The sequence below is a fragment of the Amblyomma maculatum genome, chromosome 4 (genome assembly GCF_055883805.1).
Source record: "Amblyomma maculatum isolate TAMU_Amacu chromosome 4, ASM5588380v1, whole genome shotgun sequence".
Taxonomy (NCBI): domain Eukaryota; kingdom Metazoa; phylum Arthropoda; class Arachnida; order Ixodida; family Ixodidae; genus Amblyomma; species Amblyomma maculatum.
The window spans coordinates 18,724,458-18,742,025 of record NC_139347.1 but is presented as its reverse complement, the minus strand read 5'-3'; the positions used below and the strand labels follow the sequence as shown (position 1 = coordinate 18,742,025).

General features: G+C 43.7%; 1 protein-coding gene across 2 annotated transcripts in view; it reads left to right on the top strand.

The window, feature by feature from the left end:
• Positions 1-17,568, top strand: part of Sbf (SET domain binding factor) — a 144,013-nt gene that overhangs the window by 106,840 nt on the left and 19,605 nt on the right. Inside the window, exons 23-33 of one of the 2 annotated variants that reach the window (XM_084600838.1) lie at positions 3,234-3,441; positions 4,688-4,768; positions 6,101-6,213; positions 6,742-6,996; positions 8,706-8,765; positions 10,063-10,229; positions 10,903-11,079; positions 12,273-12,377; positions 13,363-13,548; positions 15,540-15,899; positions 17,007-17,255. In XM_084600838.1, coding sequence (XP_084456964.1) covers positions 3,234-3,441; positions 4,688-4,768; positions 6,101-6,213; positions 6,742-6,996; positions 8,706-8,765; positions 10,063-10,229; positions 10,903-11,079; positions 12,273-12,377; positions 13,363-13,548; positions 15,540-15,899; positions 17,007-17,255 — 1,961 coding nt within the window. The remainder of the gene's footprint in view (positions 1-3,233; positions 3,442-4,687; positions 4,769-6,100; positions 6,214-6,741; positions 6,997-8,705; positions 8,766-10,062; positions 10,230-10,902; positions 11,080-12,272; positions 12,378-13,362; positions 13,549-15,539; positions 15,900-17,006; positions 17,256-17,568) is intronic. The other variant, XM_084600839.1, reaches the window with a different exon arrangement.

Here is a 17,568-nt window from a genome sequence, read left to right as displayed (position 1 = left end):
TGGCATGCAAGGAAGGCCTTTTCAACTTGGAGGGCCAGGCGTGAGCGTGCTGCGGTTGTCTGTGTGCACCAGAATTGTGGGGATGTGTAGGAGGAGCGTGCAGCGGGCTGTTTTGCTTGTGCCTCACCCCAGTATAGACTGTTTTTTCATGAACTCTGCATATCGGAAAAGCAATGTCGCTTTACTGCTTGTATGCCCATGAAAGCCATGCTGGCTTGGGCAGCCAGCCACAGTTGCGCTTGGCAAAGGTGGAGCAGCCGCTGGCTGCTCGTTATATTACATAGCTAACATGAGTGCATAAACACGGACACAAAGAGAATATAAGGACATAACAAGCGCTATGTATTCTTATGTCTGTTAGCTGTGTATTCATACAAACTCACCCAGATATCTGCATTGAATAATTATATTATTTCAAACTTAATTGCATGACAGGGTAATGTTAAGAATAATATTGCTTGGGCAAAGTTACCATGACACTTCTAAAGCCTTTATATTGCATTATTCTTATTGATGCAGCGTATGTTTGCATGCGCGAAATTTGAATCGGGCAAGCAACAAAAGCTTGCGGTAAATAAATGACATTAGGAAAGCAAGGCGTGCAGCGTTAAATTAGCAGGGCAAACATTTTGTGATTGCATGCCAGTACCACTTGTACGTGACACATTAGATACATGTCAACTGTAAGAATGCAGTTAAGAATACAGGTAAGAATACAAGATGTAACAAACTTCAGTGTAGCGAAATGCTCGATGTAACAAAGTATTTTGGTTTTCACAACTTCATGTCCTTAGAACAGCATGTATATTTAGCCTCAGTATAACAAAAACATTTTTATCGGAATTTCAATGTAGCGAAATTTTGCTGCTGCCTCGAAAAGAACAAGCATAAAAATTGTGCTGCTAGCGCAAAAGGTTGAGCAGAACGCATACCGAAGCATGCATCGGAGTGCATGTGTAAAAGTGCACCGCCTGGAAGACAGATAAAAAGTGCGCAGTGGCAGAGCACTCTGCCTGCTGCGCCATCTGGGGTAGTATGGGGGAGGTTTGTGAACGAAGCATTGGGGGAAACCATTAGGTGTCACAAGCATCTGTGCAATGCTAGGGAGCTTACATGTACGATACATGTGGGCTCCCTATGCAACACGCAGCCAGCAAAACCGGCCGCAGCTCTGGCAAAATGTTGCAGTCGGTCGCAATCATTCCTGAACGGGCACCGAATGTGGTGCAGCACCTGTGCTAAAAGGGACCTGTACTGTGATTATCGCATTTACCCATAAAGCTCTGCGAAAGAATTAGAAGGGTAGGCATGCCTGTCGGCCTGACAACCTCACTTTCTACTCAGACTGTGCGCGCATGTCAACAAAGGCTCGCATGTTCATGCTTGCGGCGCAAAGCAACTATCATCCTGAATTGGGTTTTAGTTCATCAGGTGTGATGGAGAGCATCGTTTTCGCTGTCATTGGCTTGGAGAAGCCGGCATGTCCCGCTGCCACCTCCGGTTTTCATTTCCCTGGTGCCTTCAGTGCCCCTCTCACATTGTCCTTAATCGGTCATGTTTCATGTGCTACTGTGCCACTGAACAGTTCTCTGTTTATTAGAACTATAAAATTTTACTGCAGTGGTAACACAATTAGGCTTCTTGTGCAAGGCAGTAGTAGCTAGTCACAGAACCATTTGTGGCGGCTTTGATGCAAATCAGGCTGGACCTGTACATGGATACAGATTGAAAACGCAGCTATAAGTAGTTTAAAACCCATCAAAGAAGGGCCGTCAGTCAATGGCATGAACCATTTCTCATGACATTGCAGGTAATCCAATTTTGGAGGCACATCTACCATTTACTTGCGATTTCGTGTGAGGACATTTAATGTCATTAAAGCCAGTAGATGCTATTGGCTGTACGGTCTTCTTTTGAAGGCCATTCGCTGCTGATCTCCTGAATTGAGAATCACCAGCGACAACCAACAAGCAGCATGCTCCCAGTACACCAGTGGCATGTTGCTTCAGAACATGCATCCCTAGCATTGGTGCACCATACTCTTACTTCTAGGCTCTTATTCAGTGTCATGTTGTATATAGCGAATTGTAGATTTGTCAAATAGTTTCACAATCCTCTTTGAGTTTGATATGTGGTTGGTATTTAGGGCATAGCGTCCCAAAGCAACTCAGGTTATCAGAGACACCAAATTTGATATATATGGAATCTACTTATTAGTCTTCACGAAATGTGGTCACATCTGCGTTACTTAACATGAAGATGAACAGGATACAAGTTGCTGTTTTAAGTGCTCTCATTGCAACACTCATTTTGGGTGGAATGGGCAGATTTCACATTACAGTGACATACCTCTGTTAGTTACACATTGCATGTTCTTGCAGGGAAAATTAGTGTGAGCTATCATTAATGTCGTGCAAATGACTAGTAATTTTCAGTGAAACAAACGCTCTCTTAGAGACATTGTGGTGCTATGAATATTTTAAGGTTATGCTGGGTTGACTAGTAACCTGAGAGTCACTGATGACATGAATCAATGTGAGGGACGAATTGCTAAGCCATGAGCAGTGACCTGGACAGGTGGAGCAGAGCAATAGGCCTGAAAATGAATATGCTGAAGGCTAAGTAACATTCAAGTCTCAAAACCGAACAACAATAGAAGAGATGAGAGAAATGGGCACAGGCATGAGTAACTAAGGATAACAGATTGCATTCCAAGAGAAGGCACTCTTAAGAGGGAGCGGACTAATGTTAGGTGTACTGTATAGATAAAATTAGAAACTTCGTAATTGCAGTGATAAGGTGGTAGCAGAGGGGCAGGATTAATTGAGAGATGATGGGAGAGGCCTATGTTGCTGCTATGTATGATGTATGATGGTAATAACGAGTTTGACTTTTGATGCTGAATTGTTTTCAAGCTGAACACTCTGAAATGAGGAGTAGAATTTGATAACTATGACTGGTTCGAGGCGGTTAAGTAATTTACCACTGGTATGAGGTAATGCTATCTATGTTCAAAAAGTATTTATTTATAATTGGTTCGAACTTTCCACGGTGAGTTAGTCCATTCTAATTTCAGCAAAGTTGTTGAACTGCATGTTCACTTTTTCATTTGACAGCTCATTCCTGCTCCCAACAGGCATCGCAAGGTGATGTGCAGTGCTTATACTACCACAAAATTTTGAAAAAGCGTGCTTCCCTTTGAAATGCTTCTTTTCTGCATGTTCCACTCACAGATGATGCAGAGTCTGGACCTCCTCCGCCACTGCCGGCTGTACCGCACATCCCACATCGGTCACTGGAGAAGATGAGCGACACGGTGTACAGCCGGGACTGGCAGCGACTGCACCTGGGCGCACTTGGCGCAAACTCAACAATGTCCCGGGGTCGTCCTGAAGGCTTCCGAATTAGTTCCGTCAACCTGGGCTACACCGTGTGCCGCAGGTCAGTCTTGTCTAGTTCTTATTCTTTACTCTTATCCTTTTAAATTAATTTCTGTGGTCAGCTTTATTTGGTAAGTGAATAAGGGGGATTTTTATGTAATCTATGCTGCATACTCTACCTCCTCTTGTTCCATCTCTAACACATTTGTGTTTTCACCAGGCAAAATAACCGTCCACGCTCACAAGGTTGAAGCTGTACTTGCATGCTATGGCTCAAGTATAGTTAAACCTCAATATACTGAACACTGATATACATAGCCAACTACTGGATAAAACAAACTAAAAGCAAAGTTAGGTTTGTCCATGCTTTATTTCTAAAGGAGCTTAATCTGTTAGCAAAATGAAATTTTAAAAATTTGGCTCTCAATTTGTTATAGCGAAGTAGTTTTTGTACTCGCAGTGCTCAAAATGCATAAAGTAGCTTAGAAAATTTCAGGAAACACAGTATTTCGATTGTTATAATCAGCCACAGCAAATGTGTGTGTGGATCATACGCTGCCCCATCTAGGAATAGCGAAAGAAAGCAGCACGAACAGGCATGTGACGGGCACATGATCGAACCGTGTGCCTCGTCATGCCATGCGAGCGGTGCGCTCCTGCCACCACTTCTGCCAACCGGCGCTTGTGTGCTGCAGTCCATGACCCCATGCGATTCCATGAACTTCATCAGGCAAAATGCTCCTTCTTATCTGTCACAGTGGCAATGGCACTGCAGAAGTGTGAAATAGCTTTGCTTGAGAATCAAGATTTTTAGGGCAGCCAACAGTGGGCGCAGAAAAAGGATGTTGCTCCGAACTTTGACTTTGCACAATTTTAAATGCAAAGCACAAGAATGAAGACTTCCATTACAAAGGCACCACGAAGAACGATCGGAAGTGGCACTTGCAAGTGTTGTTTGAGGACTTTGTCTTTTATCTGATGACAGCTTGGTTGTGGTGCCCTGGTGGTTAAACTGACCGACCGAGAAATAGCTGATCAAATGATTTCTGCAGATCATGCAAGTATTCATGATGACAGCTGGTTGGAAAGTGAAAATTGAGCTTTAGACAGCACAGAAGCCAACGACACGGGCAGGGAATTGAAATGCTACCTAGATAAGTACCTGTAGCTTGTCCTTGCAAATACTGTCGAGCGCCATGTAATGAGGTTCGACTGCAGTCTGCAAAATTCAGGGGGACACGCTGTCAGGTTTGGTTTTTAAGTTATAGTGACACCTTGTCTCCTCCTTTCCATGTTGTCGTCGGCAGTTACCCGGCACTTGTGGTGGTCCCGCAAAGTGTTCCTGATGACAGCATCCGCAAGCTGTCGCGTTGCTACAGGCACGCAAGGTGAGAGCTCCCTGCATGTGTGGGTGACGTGGAAGTCCACAGACTAGGTAGCCAGGAAACTTGGGGTTCCTTGGGGTGATCATTGGATTCCTCGAATGTCTAAATTTTTGCTTCAACTCCGATCTTTCCTCTGACTCACTTTATTTTTGAACTGATAATAATGTGATTGCTTGCAGCAGACTCGCACTAATAAGTAATTTCTACTAATGCTGTGAATAGCAGAATTCGAGGTGTGAAGCAAATTCAAATGTCAAATACTTGGTGTAAATCAAATTGAATATTTTTGGACTACTGCCAAGTTAAAACAGAGCTATGAAAAGAAGCAGACATTGCAAAAACATTTTTCACTCATCATAATCATAATGTATACCTGTAGCCTTATTAATGCCATGTAGTAATCATATAGTAATACCACTAATCATGTAGTAAGTGAATAATTTGTATAGTTAAATTGTGTTTGCAAATCGAATCAGATAGCAAGTACCATTCAAAGACATTGAAATTTTGAATGTTTTCACACCTCATTTTTGCATGAATTTGGAAATTTACTTTGAGGAACTAAGTGTTTCTGGGCTCTATTTTGCACTTGTTGGGAATGAAGATACTGAAGCCGGCACACAGAAGAAGCATTCATTAGCACCGTTTTAAAGCTGCTGATTCTGTCAACTTGAAACTGGAGGCTCAGCATTCGACGTTTTGGCTCGGTCTTCTGCTTTAACCACAAGATGTTCCCTGTGCTGATCACAGCTGCTGGATTAAGCGCGGTTGGCAAGATGCTGAACAGAGGAAGGAAGGTGGGGTGGTTATTATGGCAGGTGCATTTCTATTTACCTGAACACAATTTATGGTTGAAGATAAGGTAACCTTCGTGCTATGCCTGCTAACTGCAGCTATGCTTAAGTGGACTATACAAATGCCATTTGTTTCATAATGCCCTCTTGGAAAAGATTGTTCTCATATTTTGGTGCGGTGGGAGATCATACTGAACACGGGGTCTTGCTGTTATAGATGTGAATTTTCTGACATAATGTCTTGAAGTATAAAGGTACGTGCAAGTTGGTTCTGTTCCAAGAGGAGGATTTGATTCTCATAGTTAAAATTTGTTTAGTGTTACCTCCACATTTCAAAAGGTTCCAACCAATCACCACAGGCCTAAATGGACCTAAATGGACATCTTCACTCGGTAGACACTTCAGTATCGTTTGTCAGGGAGCAAAATGCCGGTTATTGTATCGGTAAAGAAAATGTTCAGGCCCACCACAGAACATTTCCATATTTATAAGGCTGTTTGGTTAGATGCATTGTTGTTGAACATTGCTCTGGTACGTGCAGGTTTCCCTCGGTGTGCTGGCGGCATCCAGGCACCAAGGCTCTGCTGATCCGGGCGAGTGGCTTCCATGGCAAGGGCGTGATGGGCATGCTCAAGGGTCACCCGACCACCTCCAGTGGGTCACCCTCCACTCTCCTCCTCCTCTCCCCCTTCCTCATTGTGGGCCAGCTTGTCGGTCAGTTTGCACAGTGCTATTGTGCTGTAGCTGTAGCCAGCCCTGACAGCTTGAACACATATAAATGTGATTTTCGATTGGCTCAAATAAAATTTTAATATTTTGTTTGGCCCATCAAGCTTTCAGAAGCCATTTAGGTCTCACTTGTCGTGTAAATTTTCGTATTTCCAAGAATTTAAGGCTAACCAACTGTCATCTATATATGTTTCTTTCAGCTTCTGTTGAGAGGTAACAGAACAGCCTTAATTCTAGCTTAGAAGATTAGAATAGAGTCAAAAGCACGGTTTTGCACTTTGATTACTTTCTTACATATTAATTTTTGATCCGTTTCTGAGAAGTGTGGCACTGGTATAGACCACACTTGTAAGAATGAGGCCCATATTGTGTGTATTGTTAGGATTTTCACTGGAGTTTTGCTGTAGTCGCAATTCATGATGTAGCACGCTGTTGTTGGTCTTCCCCTTGCAGGCACGGCGAGCGAGACATCGTCCTCGATCGAGCAGGAGAAGCTGGTGGCGGCGCTGGTGCGGGCCAGCCCCCTGTCCCAGCCGTCGCGTGCCTCGCCAGGCGTGCACGACTCGTCGCTCAGCATCAGCTCCCTGGTGCTCGAAGGAGCCCAGGACAACTTCCCCACGCTGACGCCCGAGACAGCGCGCCGATCGCACAACCCTTTCCAGAAGGCCGTCAACAGCCTGCGCTCCTCTGGAGGCAAAGGGGGAAAACGTGAGTACTCCTCCTTTAACCTTCTTCTGCTCGCTTCTTCACCCACTGCGGCCTATTTTGTGTGGTTCATTGCAAGCACTTTGCTATGAATTTTGAATACCACTAGTAAGTCAAATGCCCAATGTGCATTTTTGACAAAGGGTAAAGAAAGGACCAGCCACTTGACAGTGCACTATAGCAACGTCACTGCTGTCATTTGTTTCTGAGGGTTCTTTAATCTTTCTAGAGCTGCTGCTTTGCTGTAAGGTATGCGGGGCAGGTCAAGTGAAGCTCATGATATGCAAACAATACGAGCAAAGAAACATAACGGCCGGGAAGAGCATTGCGGCGCTCTTTTCAATCAGTGCATCTCCAAAGAATCAAATAGCACTGATCATAAATCCAGTCACTTCCTTTGTATAGATGTGCCATGTCCAGTCGAATGTGGCTGACAGATATTTACATGAAGATTGCATGCATTGGCCCTCGTTGTTGACATATTTTTTGTTGTGAACGATGCAAAAAGGGTGCATAATAATAAGAGGCAGCGCGAACGGGCAAGGATGAACACAAGACAACAGGACTGGTGCTCTTAATATTATGCATTCACTTTTTGTCATGTATGTATGGGTAGCGAAAAAAGCTTCATAACAGTCTAACTACAGTCCACTGCATGATATGATTTTCTGCAAGCAGCTTTTAATTTAGAATTGAATTTGGCCTTGCATGCACTGTATGAAGTATCCGTGGGTTTTGTGCAGGTAATGGTTTTTTAGGCCAGCCACTACAGCGTGGCTGCTGTTATAATGAAGGCAACAACACAAAAGTGGCCACCATTTTGGAACCTTTTAGCTTCATTCTGGGTGATACTATCACTTTGTGCCTTCCAGAGGGCACGAAAAGTTACTGATTGAGGCAACTGACTGTGGCTACTGTACTCTTTTGTCAGCTGAGCTGTACGCTTTCTTTGATGGCTCTAGAGTTTCTTGAACTTATCGCATTACCATTACCTGCACACTAGTGGGCCATTTTCTGCATAGTGATTAATGCTCAAGGAGTTTGTAGTCTAAACTAGTTACTTTTTCATCACGGTGGAGTGTGAGAGGGTGGGCCTCCTTATTTTCCGAGAACCAGAGCCACCTTTATTTCTCTATCTGCCTTTGGAATAGTATACCTCAGTGCTTGTCCTTCAAGAGGAAGGACTCTCAGATAAAAAAAAAAATAAAAAATTTTTGTTGCAGCTACATTTGTGAAGTAACCCCTGATTATTTCTCGTTTTATGTTTCCTTTCAATAACTTCGTGCTACACAGGAGGCCTCGAAATTGTTCCCTCTACAAGCAGCTATGTAAAAACTAAGTTTCCTTGCCTTTGTCACCTCGAATTCAGAAGCCAAATCTGCATTAAGAAACTTGCAGCTTTTTTCTGCTCTTTTTCTTTTTTTGCTCCAGTGATGTTTTCAAAACATTTGCGACCACCAGCACATCAATCTGTTTTTGTGTGCTTTTATGATGGTGTTAATAGGTTTGTCATATTTTGTATGCTTCTGTTGTTGCCCCAACCTGTGCAAATGTTCTTTATTACTAAGATTTTATCCTGCTTTTTTCACCCTCCCTCCCCCTCTTTTATTATGCAATCTGCTCTTAATTATCTCTCAACTTTTGTTTTCTCCCCTCATTGCTCTTCTTTGTTTCTTTTCTCTCCCCAACTTCCCATTTTGTTTGTTTTCTAGAGATTACCGATTCCTTCCAAATGTTCATGAACCTAAATCGAGGCCTGTTACCATCTCAGAGTGAGTGACCCTTGGTTTGTTATTTATTTTGTTTTAGATCTGATTTTTCTGTCCAATCCTTACAGTGTTTCATAAGGCCTCATTCCTCAGTTTTTCTCATTTGGATTCAGTTCTCTTCTTGGTTGTGATTGCTTTAATTATCAGTTTCCTTACACTGGAAGAGTTCAAGATCACCAGCACTTCCAAACGCTTTCTGCAGTAGGCTAAGTCAAAACTTGCTTTAAGTTCTTGCATGTGATTGTACTATCATGTTTGTGAGAGCTTTACTAGTTTCCAAATTATGTTCTGCTTAGTATATATATATTTTTTAATGCTGCTTTCAGTAAGGTGTACACCGATAATTAACAGCTTCTATGTGCACCCAGATAAAACATTATTCCAAATGCTTTAAAAATTTGTGTCCTCTTCAAACTCAAGTGGATTTATGGTTCCCTACCACCTCTTGAGAAATGTCATGTAGGAAAACAATGCTGAGCCCTCTTTCTACAGTGAAAAAAGTCCAAAAAACATACGGTTCTACTCTCTTCCTCCCTCAAAGAATGATTCATAGATCTGCCCCTGTTTAAACGCGCCTTAGTTTTCTTAGCTGGGCAGGTCAAATTCACATTTGGCCGTTATTGGCTCGAGTGGTACTCAGAACAGAAAGAGTTTTGAGGTACAGTACTAGACTTAGCACTCAAACAGAGCTCTTGGCCTTAAGGTTTTGTGCCTGCAAAACCATTCTCTAATTTACTTGTTAGATTTTATTGAATAAGAAAATTAGATATATGTTCTTTGGCTTAGGTACGCTGTGCAAATCGATCCCCTAAATGAATGGGGATATTGTTGAGGCTGTGTTGTGCTGCCTTCTCATGTCACAAAACAAGACAGACCTCTAGGTGGAGCATGCAGGAAACATAGTCTCACTAAGCACTATATCATGTATATCTACCGCACTTGACTGTGATAATATTTCGCTGTATTTTACCTCAGGCGCATTTCTTTCCACTCTAGTTTGCTCTCAGGAGGGAATGCAGCTGTATAGTATATGTTGTGTGTCTTTATGTTTCGAAAGGAAGAATACTTAAAAAAAAAATATTTCTTTTAACAGAGCATTATACCCAAGCCTTTGGCTTATGATAGTCTTACATAGTTACGTGGCATAAAACTCGGTACAAAAATACGACAGGTCAACCACTCAGTCAACACTTGTGCGATGTTAGGAAAGGGCTACAGATCTATGTAGCTGGTCCTTGTATTGCTGTTTTCTACCGTGGTACTAAGTGCGGTACTGAGTGCAGCGTTAATGGCTGCGCAGAGTCTCGTTGGGGCAGCCTAAAAGACCGTCGTCACGGCTCAACAGGAAGTCTGGCACCAGAGTTTGCCCTGCGAGCATCAAGGTTGACTGAGGGTGGCTCCCAAGAAGGTGTGCATACGCTGCACAAAGTGGCACTGTACATCTTTGGAGAGAAGTCCCAGATCAAGGTGAGTACACGCACTGTGATTCCTGTAATCGCTTTTTTTAAACATGGCCACTACCTTGATATGATATTTACTTGCATAATAAGTGCACTCACATAATAAACATCTCCTCGGCATTAGTCATAAAATTTTGGAAAATTTTTAGTGTATAACAGTATAAATTTTACTATATGTAATTGTGGTGGTATCGGCGCTGAGGCGAAAAAAGACGTTACAGTTCATGGCCGGCAGTGTACTGCCAACTGACCTCGTTTATTTTGATGACGATGCTTGTGTAGAAATGCACCTAGGTAATGCTTGCGACTGCAGCACCCTCTATATGCAAAAGTGAGAGACACACATTGTAGATTAGAACCAATTTTCTTGAAAGAAAAGGTGTCCATTAGGTGGAAGTAGACACAGTTGTTGTGAATGAAATGACAACAGCTTATCATGGTGGAGCATTCTGCCAGGTTCCATGAATTTTCAGCTTTCAGTCCTAGCTGTGGCAATGGCTAAAGGTCAAGTGCACACAAGGCCCTTCCGCTGAAACACTAGTGCACATTAAAGAGCCTCTTCATGTTAGCTTTGTTTTCGTGCACTGTGACCTTGACAGCCTGGGTGCTGCTTTGAAGAGGCAGAGTTGCGGTGAAGTTCGAATGGTGCTTATCATTTGGCGTGGCATGTGCGATGGCAGGGTATCAAGCCAGAGACGTATGCCAACTGCGACCTCATTCCCGTGGAGTACCCCGAGGTGCGGCAGGTGAAGGCCAGCTTCAAGAAGCTGCTGCGTGCCTGCTGCCCTAGTGCGCCACCTGCCAGCCCAGAGCTCAGCTTCTACAAAATGGTCGAGGGATCTGAGTGGCTCAGTCAGGTCAGTTTGCCTGTTGTGTTATTACATTTAACCTGCTGCTTTTTTGTCTTTCTCTTGCAACTTGCACTCTCACAAAGGCGCTTGAAGGTGGTCTTAGCAGTGAAAACTGTGAGCCATTTAGTGCTTTGATATGGTAACATGGACAGAGTGGCCTTAGTACGATGAATATGCGAGACACATATAACTTTTTCCTTGGACAATTTCAGGCCGGTCAGCAAGTTAGGCACTAATTATTGTGTGCAAACTCCATGGTTTGCTACTTATTGTCAGCAAACACCTGTTTTCACTGCTGTTTTTCCTTGGCATTGGGGTATAGGAATTAGTTCTTTTGTGTGACTTTTTTGGCTAAAATTTATAATTGTGACGAATTTCTCATCAACTGCTTAGCTAATGTGAAGACTGTGTGGCTTTCCATTGTAACCATATGCTACACTTTGGTGGACATTAATGAGTAATTACTTCCTTATTTGTCTAAGGACCTCTATCTGTCTAAGGAGATAAAGGTCTGATTAAGGAATGTGGAAGCATGAAAGCATCCAGCACAAAAACAGCATAGGAACTGGCAGAGCTATTAGAGCTGCTAAATGAGCATAAGGAAGTTGTAATATGGAGAAAATTGAGCATGTTCTGAAGAGTGACAGTAGCCTGAAAGTGATCGAGAGGAAGCTAGGTATAGGCAAAAGTCAGATGAATAAAATTAATGAATGAGGCAGGCAATATCATTAGCAGTAAAAATAAGATTGCAAATGTAGCCAAGGATCCTACACTTTTCTTTACAGTTGTAAAAGGAATCAGGACATAGTGGCAGTAGTGCAGAGCAGTCACACACTTTAACTGTAACGAAGAGGAAACTAAAGAAAGCCTTAAAAATATTGAAAGCAGCAGCATTTAGTGAACAATGTAAGTGTGCAGAAAGTCTGTTGTATCACACTTGTTTCTAAATACTAGGTAAAACCTGGAAGGAAGTGAAAATTTGTTCGCATAAAAGGAACGCATCTTAATACACCTGAACCTGGTTCTTTTGTGTTTTGGTTCTGGTGTGATTGAAGGATGAACAGTGGCTCTAATTAAAGAGGCTCCACTTTATATGCTTGGTGCTACTTTTGGCATGGATATAGACCGTGCATACATTTTGTGTTGCAGTGAGTTTTCTATGGCGATCTTCATGTTTCTTTCTCTTTCTTCCCCTTCAGCTGCAGTGTATCCTGCAGCTGTCAGGTGCAGCTGTGGATCTCATTGACGTCCAGGGCTCCTCTGTGATGCTATGCCTTGAAGATGGCTGGGACTTCACCTGCCAGGTTGGTGGCACGAGTGTGTTTTCAGATGGGCAGTTGATGGCTATGAACACTTTTTCGGGGCGCAGTCATCACATCATGTAAAACCCCACGTTAAAGTCTGATTGAGTTCAATGTGAACACGTGTTTGATGTGTCTGTACTGGTTAATATATGTAGGAGCTTGGTAGTATGGGTATCATGCAAATGAGTTCAAACTTTCTGCTGTCTTGTACTCTACTTAACTCTGTATTCAATGTGCCATATCTGGAATCGATTTTTGTTGTTGTTGTTGTTGTTGTTGTTGTCATTGTTAACCTATTATGTGATTTGGATGTCTGCCTCTGGGTCATGCAATCGAATCACTGTCAAAGTGAGTGCTCTGTACTCATGTCAGGGAAAAGTTCTCATTAACAGCTTGTCGTTACTCAATCCCATTTCTTGTTTTTTACTGAGTCAGCTGTTTCTGCTAAAGTACGCTGTTCTTGTGACCAGATCAAAAGAGTGCAATGAGGAGAGGAGGAGGCATGCAACAGTACAACTTCAGTGTAAATGTCAAAAGGTAGCAGTCACTTCGGCGTTATCGCCGTCGAAGCAGATGGATGAGTGCCCCCGTGCCTGTGCAGAGCAAAGTGTGAAGCAGAGAGCTTGATAGGCAATTATGATGCATGACGCAGTGCACATAGTTAGAGAATGGGGTTGGTCGTGTGAGCAGGATATAGCACGCTCTGGTTGGTCTCCATTGAATCATGCCCCGATTGGCCGTGTACTAGAGTTTAAAACTGCATAGCTCCAGCATTCATTCTTTGTCATGTTGTGGTGCTTGTGAGGAAGGCTCCCTGTCATTCAATCATCGATGCCCTGGCAGCCTGACGTGCCCCGAGCCCACGCCAAATGTAAATACTATACTGTTGACGCATGGATGCAGCAATACATTGCATGACTGCCTCACATTTCTTTTATAGACTGCTGTCATATACAAGGTATGCGTCATGCTTTGTGTTTTGCAGGTGGCATCTGTAGCACAGCTGTGCCTGGATCCATACTACCGAACGTACGAGGGCTTCCGGGTGCTCATTGAAAAAGAGTGGCTGGCATTTGGGTACCGGTTCTCCTACAGGGGAAACCAAACTGCTGCTGCTGCTGCCAGTGGCTTCGCTCCCATCTTCCTCCAGTTTCTTGATGTCGTTCATCAGGTAGTAACAGATTGCATTTGTTTCTTAAAAGCTGACAAAACAACAGTTCCAATGAGCTTTAGAGAAAGCTTTGCTGACTTGCTATAGCACCTAGCCAAGCCAGACACAGCTTGTTTCATTAACAAATATGTTTCACTGTCATCGTGTAAGAGTTGCAGATGTATATGCTCATGAATATCAACAAAACAAATGCAGTTGATTTTAATGTTGACAAATATATTTTTGTGCTCTTCTGACAGCGGATTAATAAATCGAGTGGAGCAGTAACATGCCAGTAATCAGCCGATATTTATTGATCGGGTTGTTCGAACACTAACTTAAACTTTTAAAATATAATAATTTTGTGGTATCTTTATTTCATAGCAAGCTTAGAAGCATATTAATTGGCTTTTAGGACCTGTTGACCATTCTTTCAAGGGAATAATTGAAGTTCACATTACCTTGAGTTCATCGCATAGCCTGAAGGAAAGGGTGTGTTTCATTTGGAAAAGTCTGTGTAGTTGGGCAAAATTTCATCCAATTAGCAGCAGGTATCACAGCTGGAGCCACCACAGGACTGAATTAACCACCTAACAAGCCTCGCTGACTGAAGGCAATGCAAGGTCAATTATTAATTGTCTGAAGCTGCACTGGTAACCTTGTGTTAGAAAATGTTCCTCGCATTAATGAATTGGGTTTGAATTTTGGTACAATTTGAGACCTGCTAAGCCATTCAAAACTTGGTGATTGGCTATCCCAGGGGAGAGATGTTTACGAAAGGTGCCATCTGTTTTCAAGACCAAACTCTTTATTGTGATTGCAGTTTTGCACAATACCTGATTGCACGTGATTGCAGCTGTGAGTTTCATTTTTTTCTTTAGAGGCCTACTGCTGCCTGGGCCTTGTACTCTAGACTAGCCTTTTCTCATAAGGGAGTAATTCAGTTCAGTTAAGTTCAGTCGTTCAGTCGTGTCTGACTCTTCATGACCCTATGGACCATATCACGCCACACTTTCCAGTCTCCCACTATCTTCCTAACATCACATAACTTCATCTGCAGCACCTCGAGGATGCCATCCAACCATCGCGCTCACTGCCCACCCCTTCTCTGGTGACCCTCAACCTTTCCCAACATAAATTTTTCTCCAGCGACTCCTCTCTTCTCAGATGACCAAAGTAGCTGAGCTTTAACTTTAGAATTTGACCCTCCAATGAGCAGTCAGGGTTTATGGTCGACAATGTCGACTGATTTGATCTTCTGGCCGTCCAAGGAACTCTCAAGAGTCTCCGCCAGCGCCACAATTCAAACGCGTCAAATCTTCGGCGATCAGCCTTCTTCACAGTCCAACTCTCGCATCCATGCATCACAACTGGAAAGACCATAGCACGAGTTATACGGATCATGGTTGGCAGTGTAATGTCTCTGCTCTTTACTAGGCGGTCCATGGCTCTCTTTTCCAGAAGCACGCGTCTCCTAATTTCATGGCTGCAGTCTCCTTCCGGGGTAATCTTGGAGCCCAAGAAGAGAAAATCTGTCACAGCTTCCACTTCTTGTTCCTTGATGCTCCAGGACTTGATAGGGCAAGACGCCATGATCTTTGTCTTTTTAATGTTCAGTTTAAGCCCAAACTTATCACTCTCTTCTTGTATGCGCGTCAGAAGTCTTTTGAGTTCTCATAAGTGAGTAATTACTCATTGACAACCACCCAAGCACAGCCATACGGCTACAAAGGAAAGCTAACAGCTTTGTCAGAAACTTCATAGTTAAAAAAAAAATTCGTCCTGGTCTGGGGATCGAACCTGGGACCACTGCCTTTTCGGGGCAATCACTCTACCAACTGAGCTAACCAGGACGGTCAGCAGATAAGATGGTAGGGTGAGAGCGAATTGATAAATAACTGGGAAGTGGGAACAATGTTGATAGAATATTTAAGGGAATCCCCCAAGCTGAAGTAGATTTGTAAAGGGAGTAATTAGCCTTTTTTCAGCGTACTACTTCTCCCCCGTTTCAGCTCTTGCGGCAGTTCCCGATGTCGTTTGAGTTCAACGACCTGTTCCTGCGGTTTCTGGCATATCACCACGTGTCCTGCCGCTTCCGCACCTTCCTGCTCGACTCTGAGCTAGAGCGTGTCGAGCTTGGCTGGACGCCTTCGCCCAGTGGTGCAAGCAGCCTCCACCGAAGTGGCCGCAATGTCGCTGCGGCTCTGGCTTCAGCTGAGAGTGGGTCGGATGAGGAGTCGGTTGCTGCAGCGGCTGCATCGTCATCCGCGCGTGCCTCTGCGGCACCGTCTTTCTGGGAGTATGCTGACCGCCTGTGGTGCAAGTCGTCGGCCTTCTACAACTTCTGGTACCAAGCCAACCTGGAGGATGAGGTGAGACCTTTATTTTCCTGCAGTTTTCTTCTGTCCTATCACCATTGTGCACACCATCACCATGTGGCTTGTCTGAATGCTTGGCAATTGTACCCAGGCAGCCCTCTCGCAGCAGTATTCTGCTTGAAGGCCTTATTCGGTATTCAAGCACTTCACATGGATCATGTAAGGGGAGTTCGGAGTTGCAAAGATACCTCAAATGAGCATGCTTTCAGTACATCTTCACATTTCCATAAACTAAACTTGCAGCTCTTGAGTGCTGTTCTTCTCAGTCATTCACATTACATTCATAAATGCATTTTATAAAGTTGCCCGAAGCATTTCATACATATTCAGTAGGGGGAGAGTGCGGTTCATCTACTGCTGCAGCTTCATTTTGCACAAGGAGACCAAAAACTTTTTCTAGTTGTCTCTCTCTTTATTTATTTCATTTTTTTCAGAAGCAGCATAGTGAAGGTGTTGCAATGTGCAGGTGAAGTTTAAAGGATTGATAGTGATGCTTTGTTAGCATTTGAAAACCGTGCGGCGTGTCATAAAATGTCTACCCTAGTTAAAACAGTCCCAGTTCTTGCTTGTTGCTTGAAATGTGGACTAATTTTGACAGGCGTGTGTTCCCAGCTCGGCGTGCATTGATGCAAATGCATGCGCACCCCATTAATGCCGATATTCTATCCTGGCAACACAGTCTTTGCACCATTGCGTTCACAGGAGGAAATGGGGATGTGAAATAAGTGCAACACAGCAAGTCCTGCCTGCGACTAGGCGATGGAAGAAAATCTGGGTGGGTAATTACATGAGAGTGAAGTAATAAAGGAATAAAGGTCCCGTCCTTTTCTTTGGTGGTATCCCGTTGTGGTACCTCAGCATCTGTAACATTCAGCTGCTGTCTAAGTTTTTATGTATTAATCCCAGACAGAGCAGTCACATTTCAATTCAGGTGCAATAAAAATGTTCTGAGCAGAGATATTTTTTTATGTAAGTTACAAAAAACTAAAACGAGATGGTTAATAATAATTCAGGGCCCTTCACCACAATGTGCATCGTACTAGCATGCAGTGACTGCTTTGGCTGGTGAAAATGGTTCAGTAATTGGACCTTGCTTGGCAGGTTCTGCGTCCCTACTCACACCTTTCCAACCTGGAGGTGTGGGAGTACTACCTGGAGGAGACCCTCTGCCACGGCCCCATCTATGACCCTGAGCTGGTTGTCCTCGAGCGGGGTCCCAAGGGGGGCCCTGACCCAATGCCCCCGCAGAGGGCAGGAGGCAGCACCAATGCCCCTGCACGCCGCACGCTGCATCCCTGCTATGACGACGTGGCTGATGCGCAGCCTGATGTCTTCACACAGCTACTTGAGGTGCGTGCAGTAATACTCATTTTTCAGTGACTGGCTAGGACTGCTTGCTTGCGTCCTCCAAGGTCGTCTAGTGTGGTGGAAAGACACAATTTTTGCTTTTACGCGAGGATATGCCTTTGCGGTTACACATGCAATGCTGTTTCAAAGGGGCATAGCATATCAGGTGCATCCACCTGTTAATGGCTGAAACGATTTGCAATTTAGAGTGCGAGACTTCATTTTGTGCCAGGCATAGTGTTATACAGTGCCTCTTTCATTCACTCATTTTCATTTCTACTGCACTCTTTCTGTATCTGCCTTCACTGAATAGGAA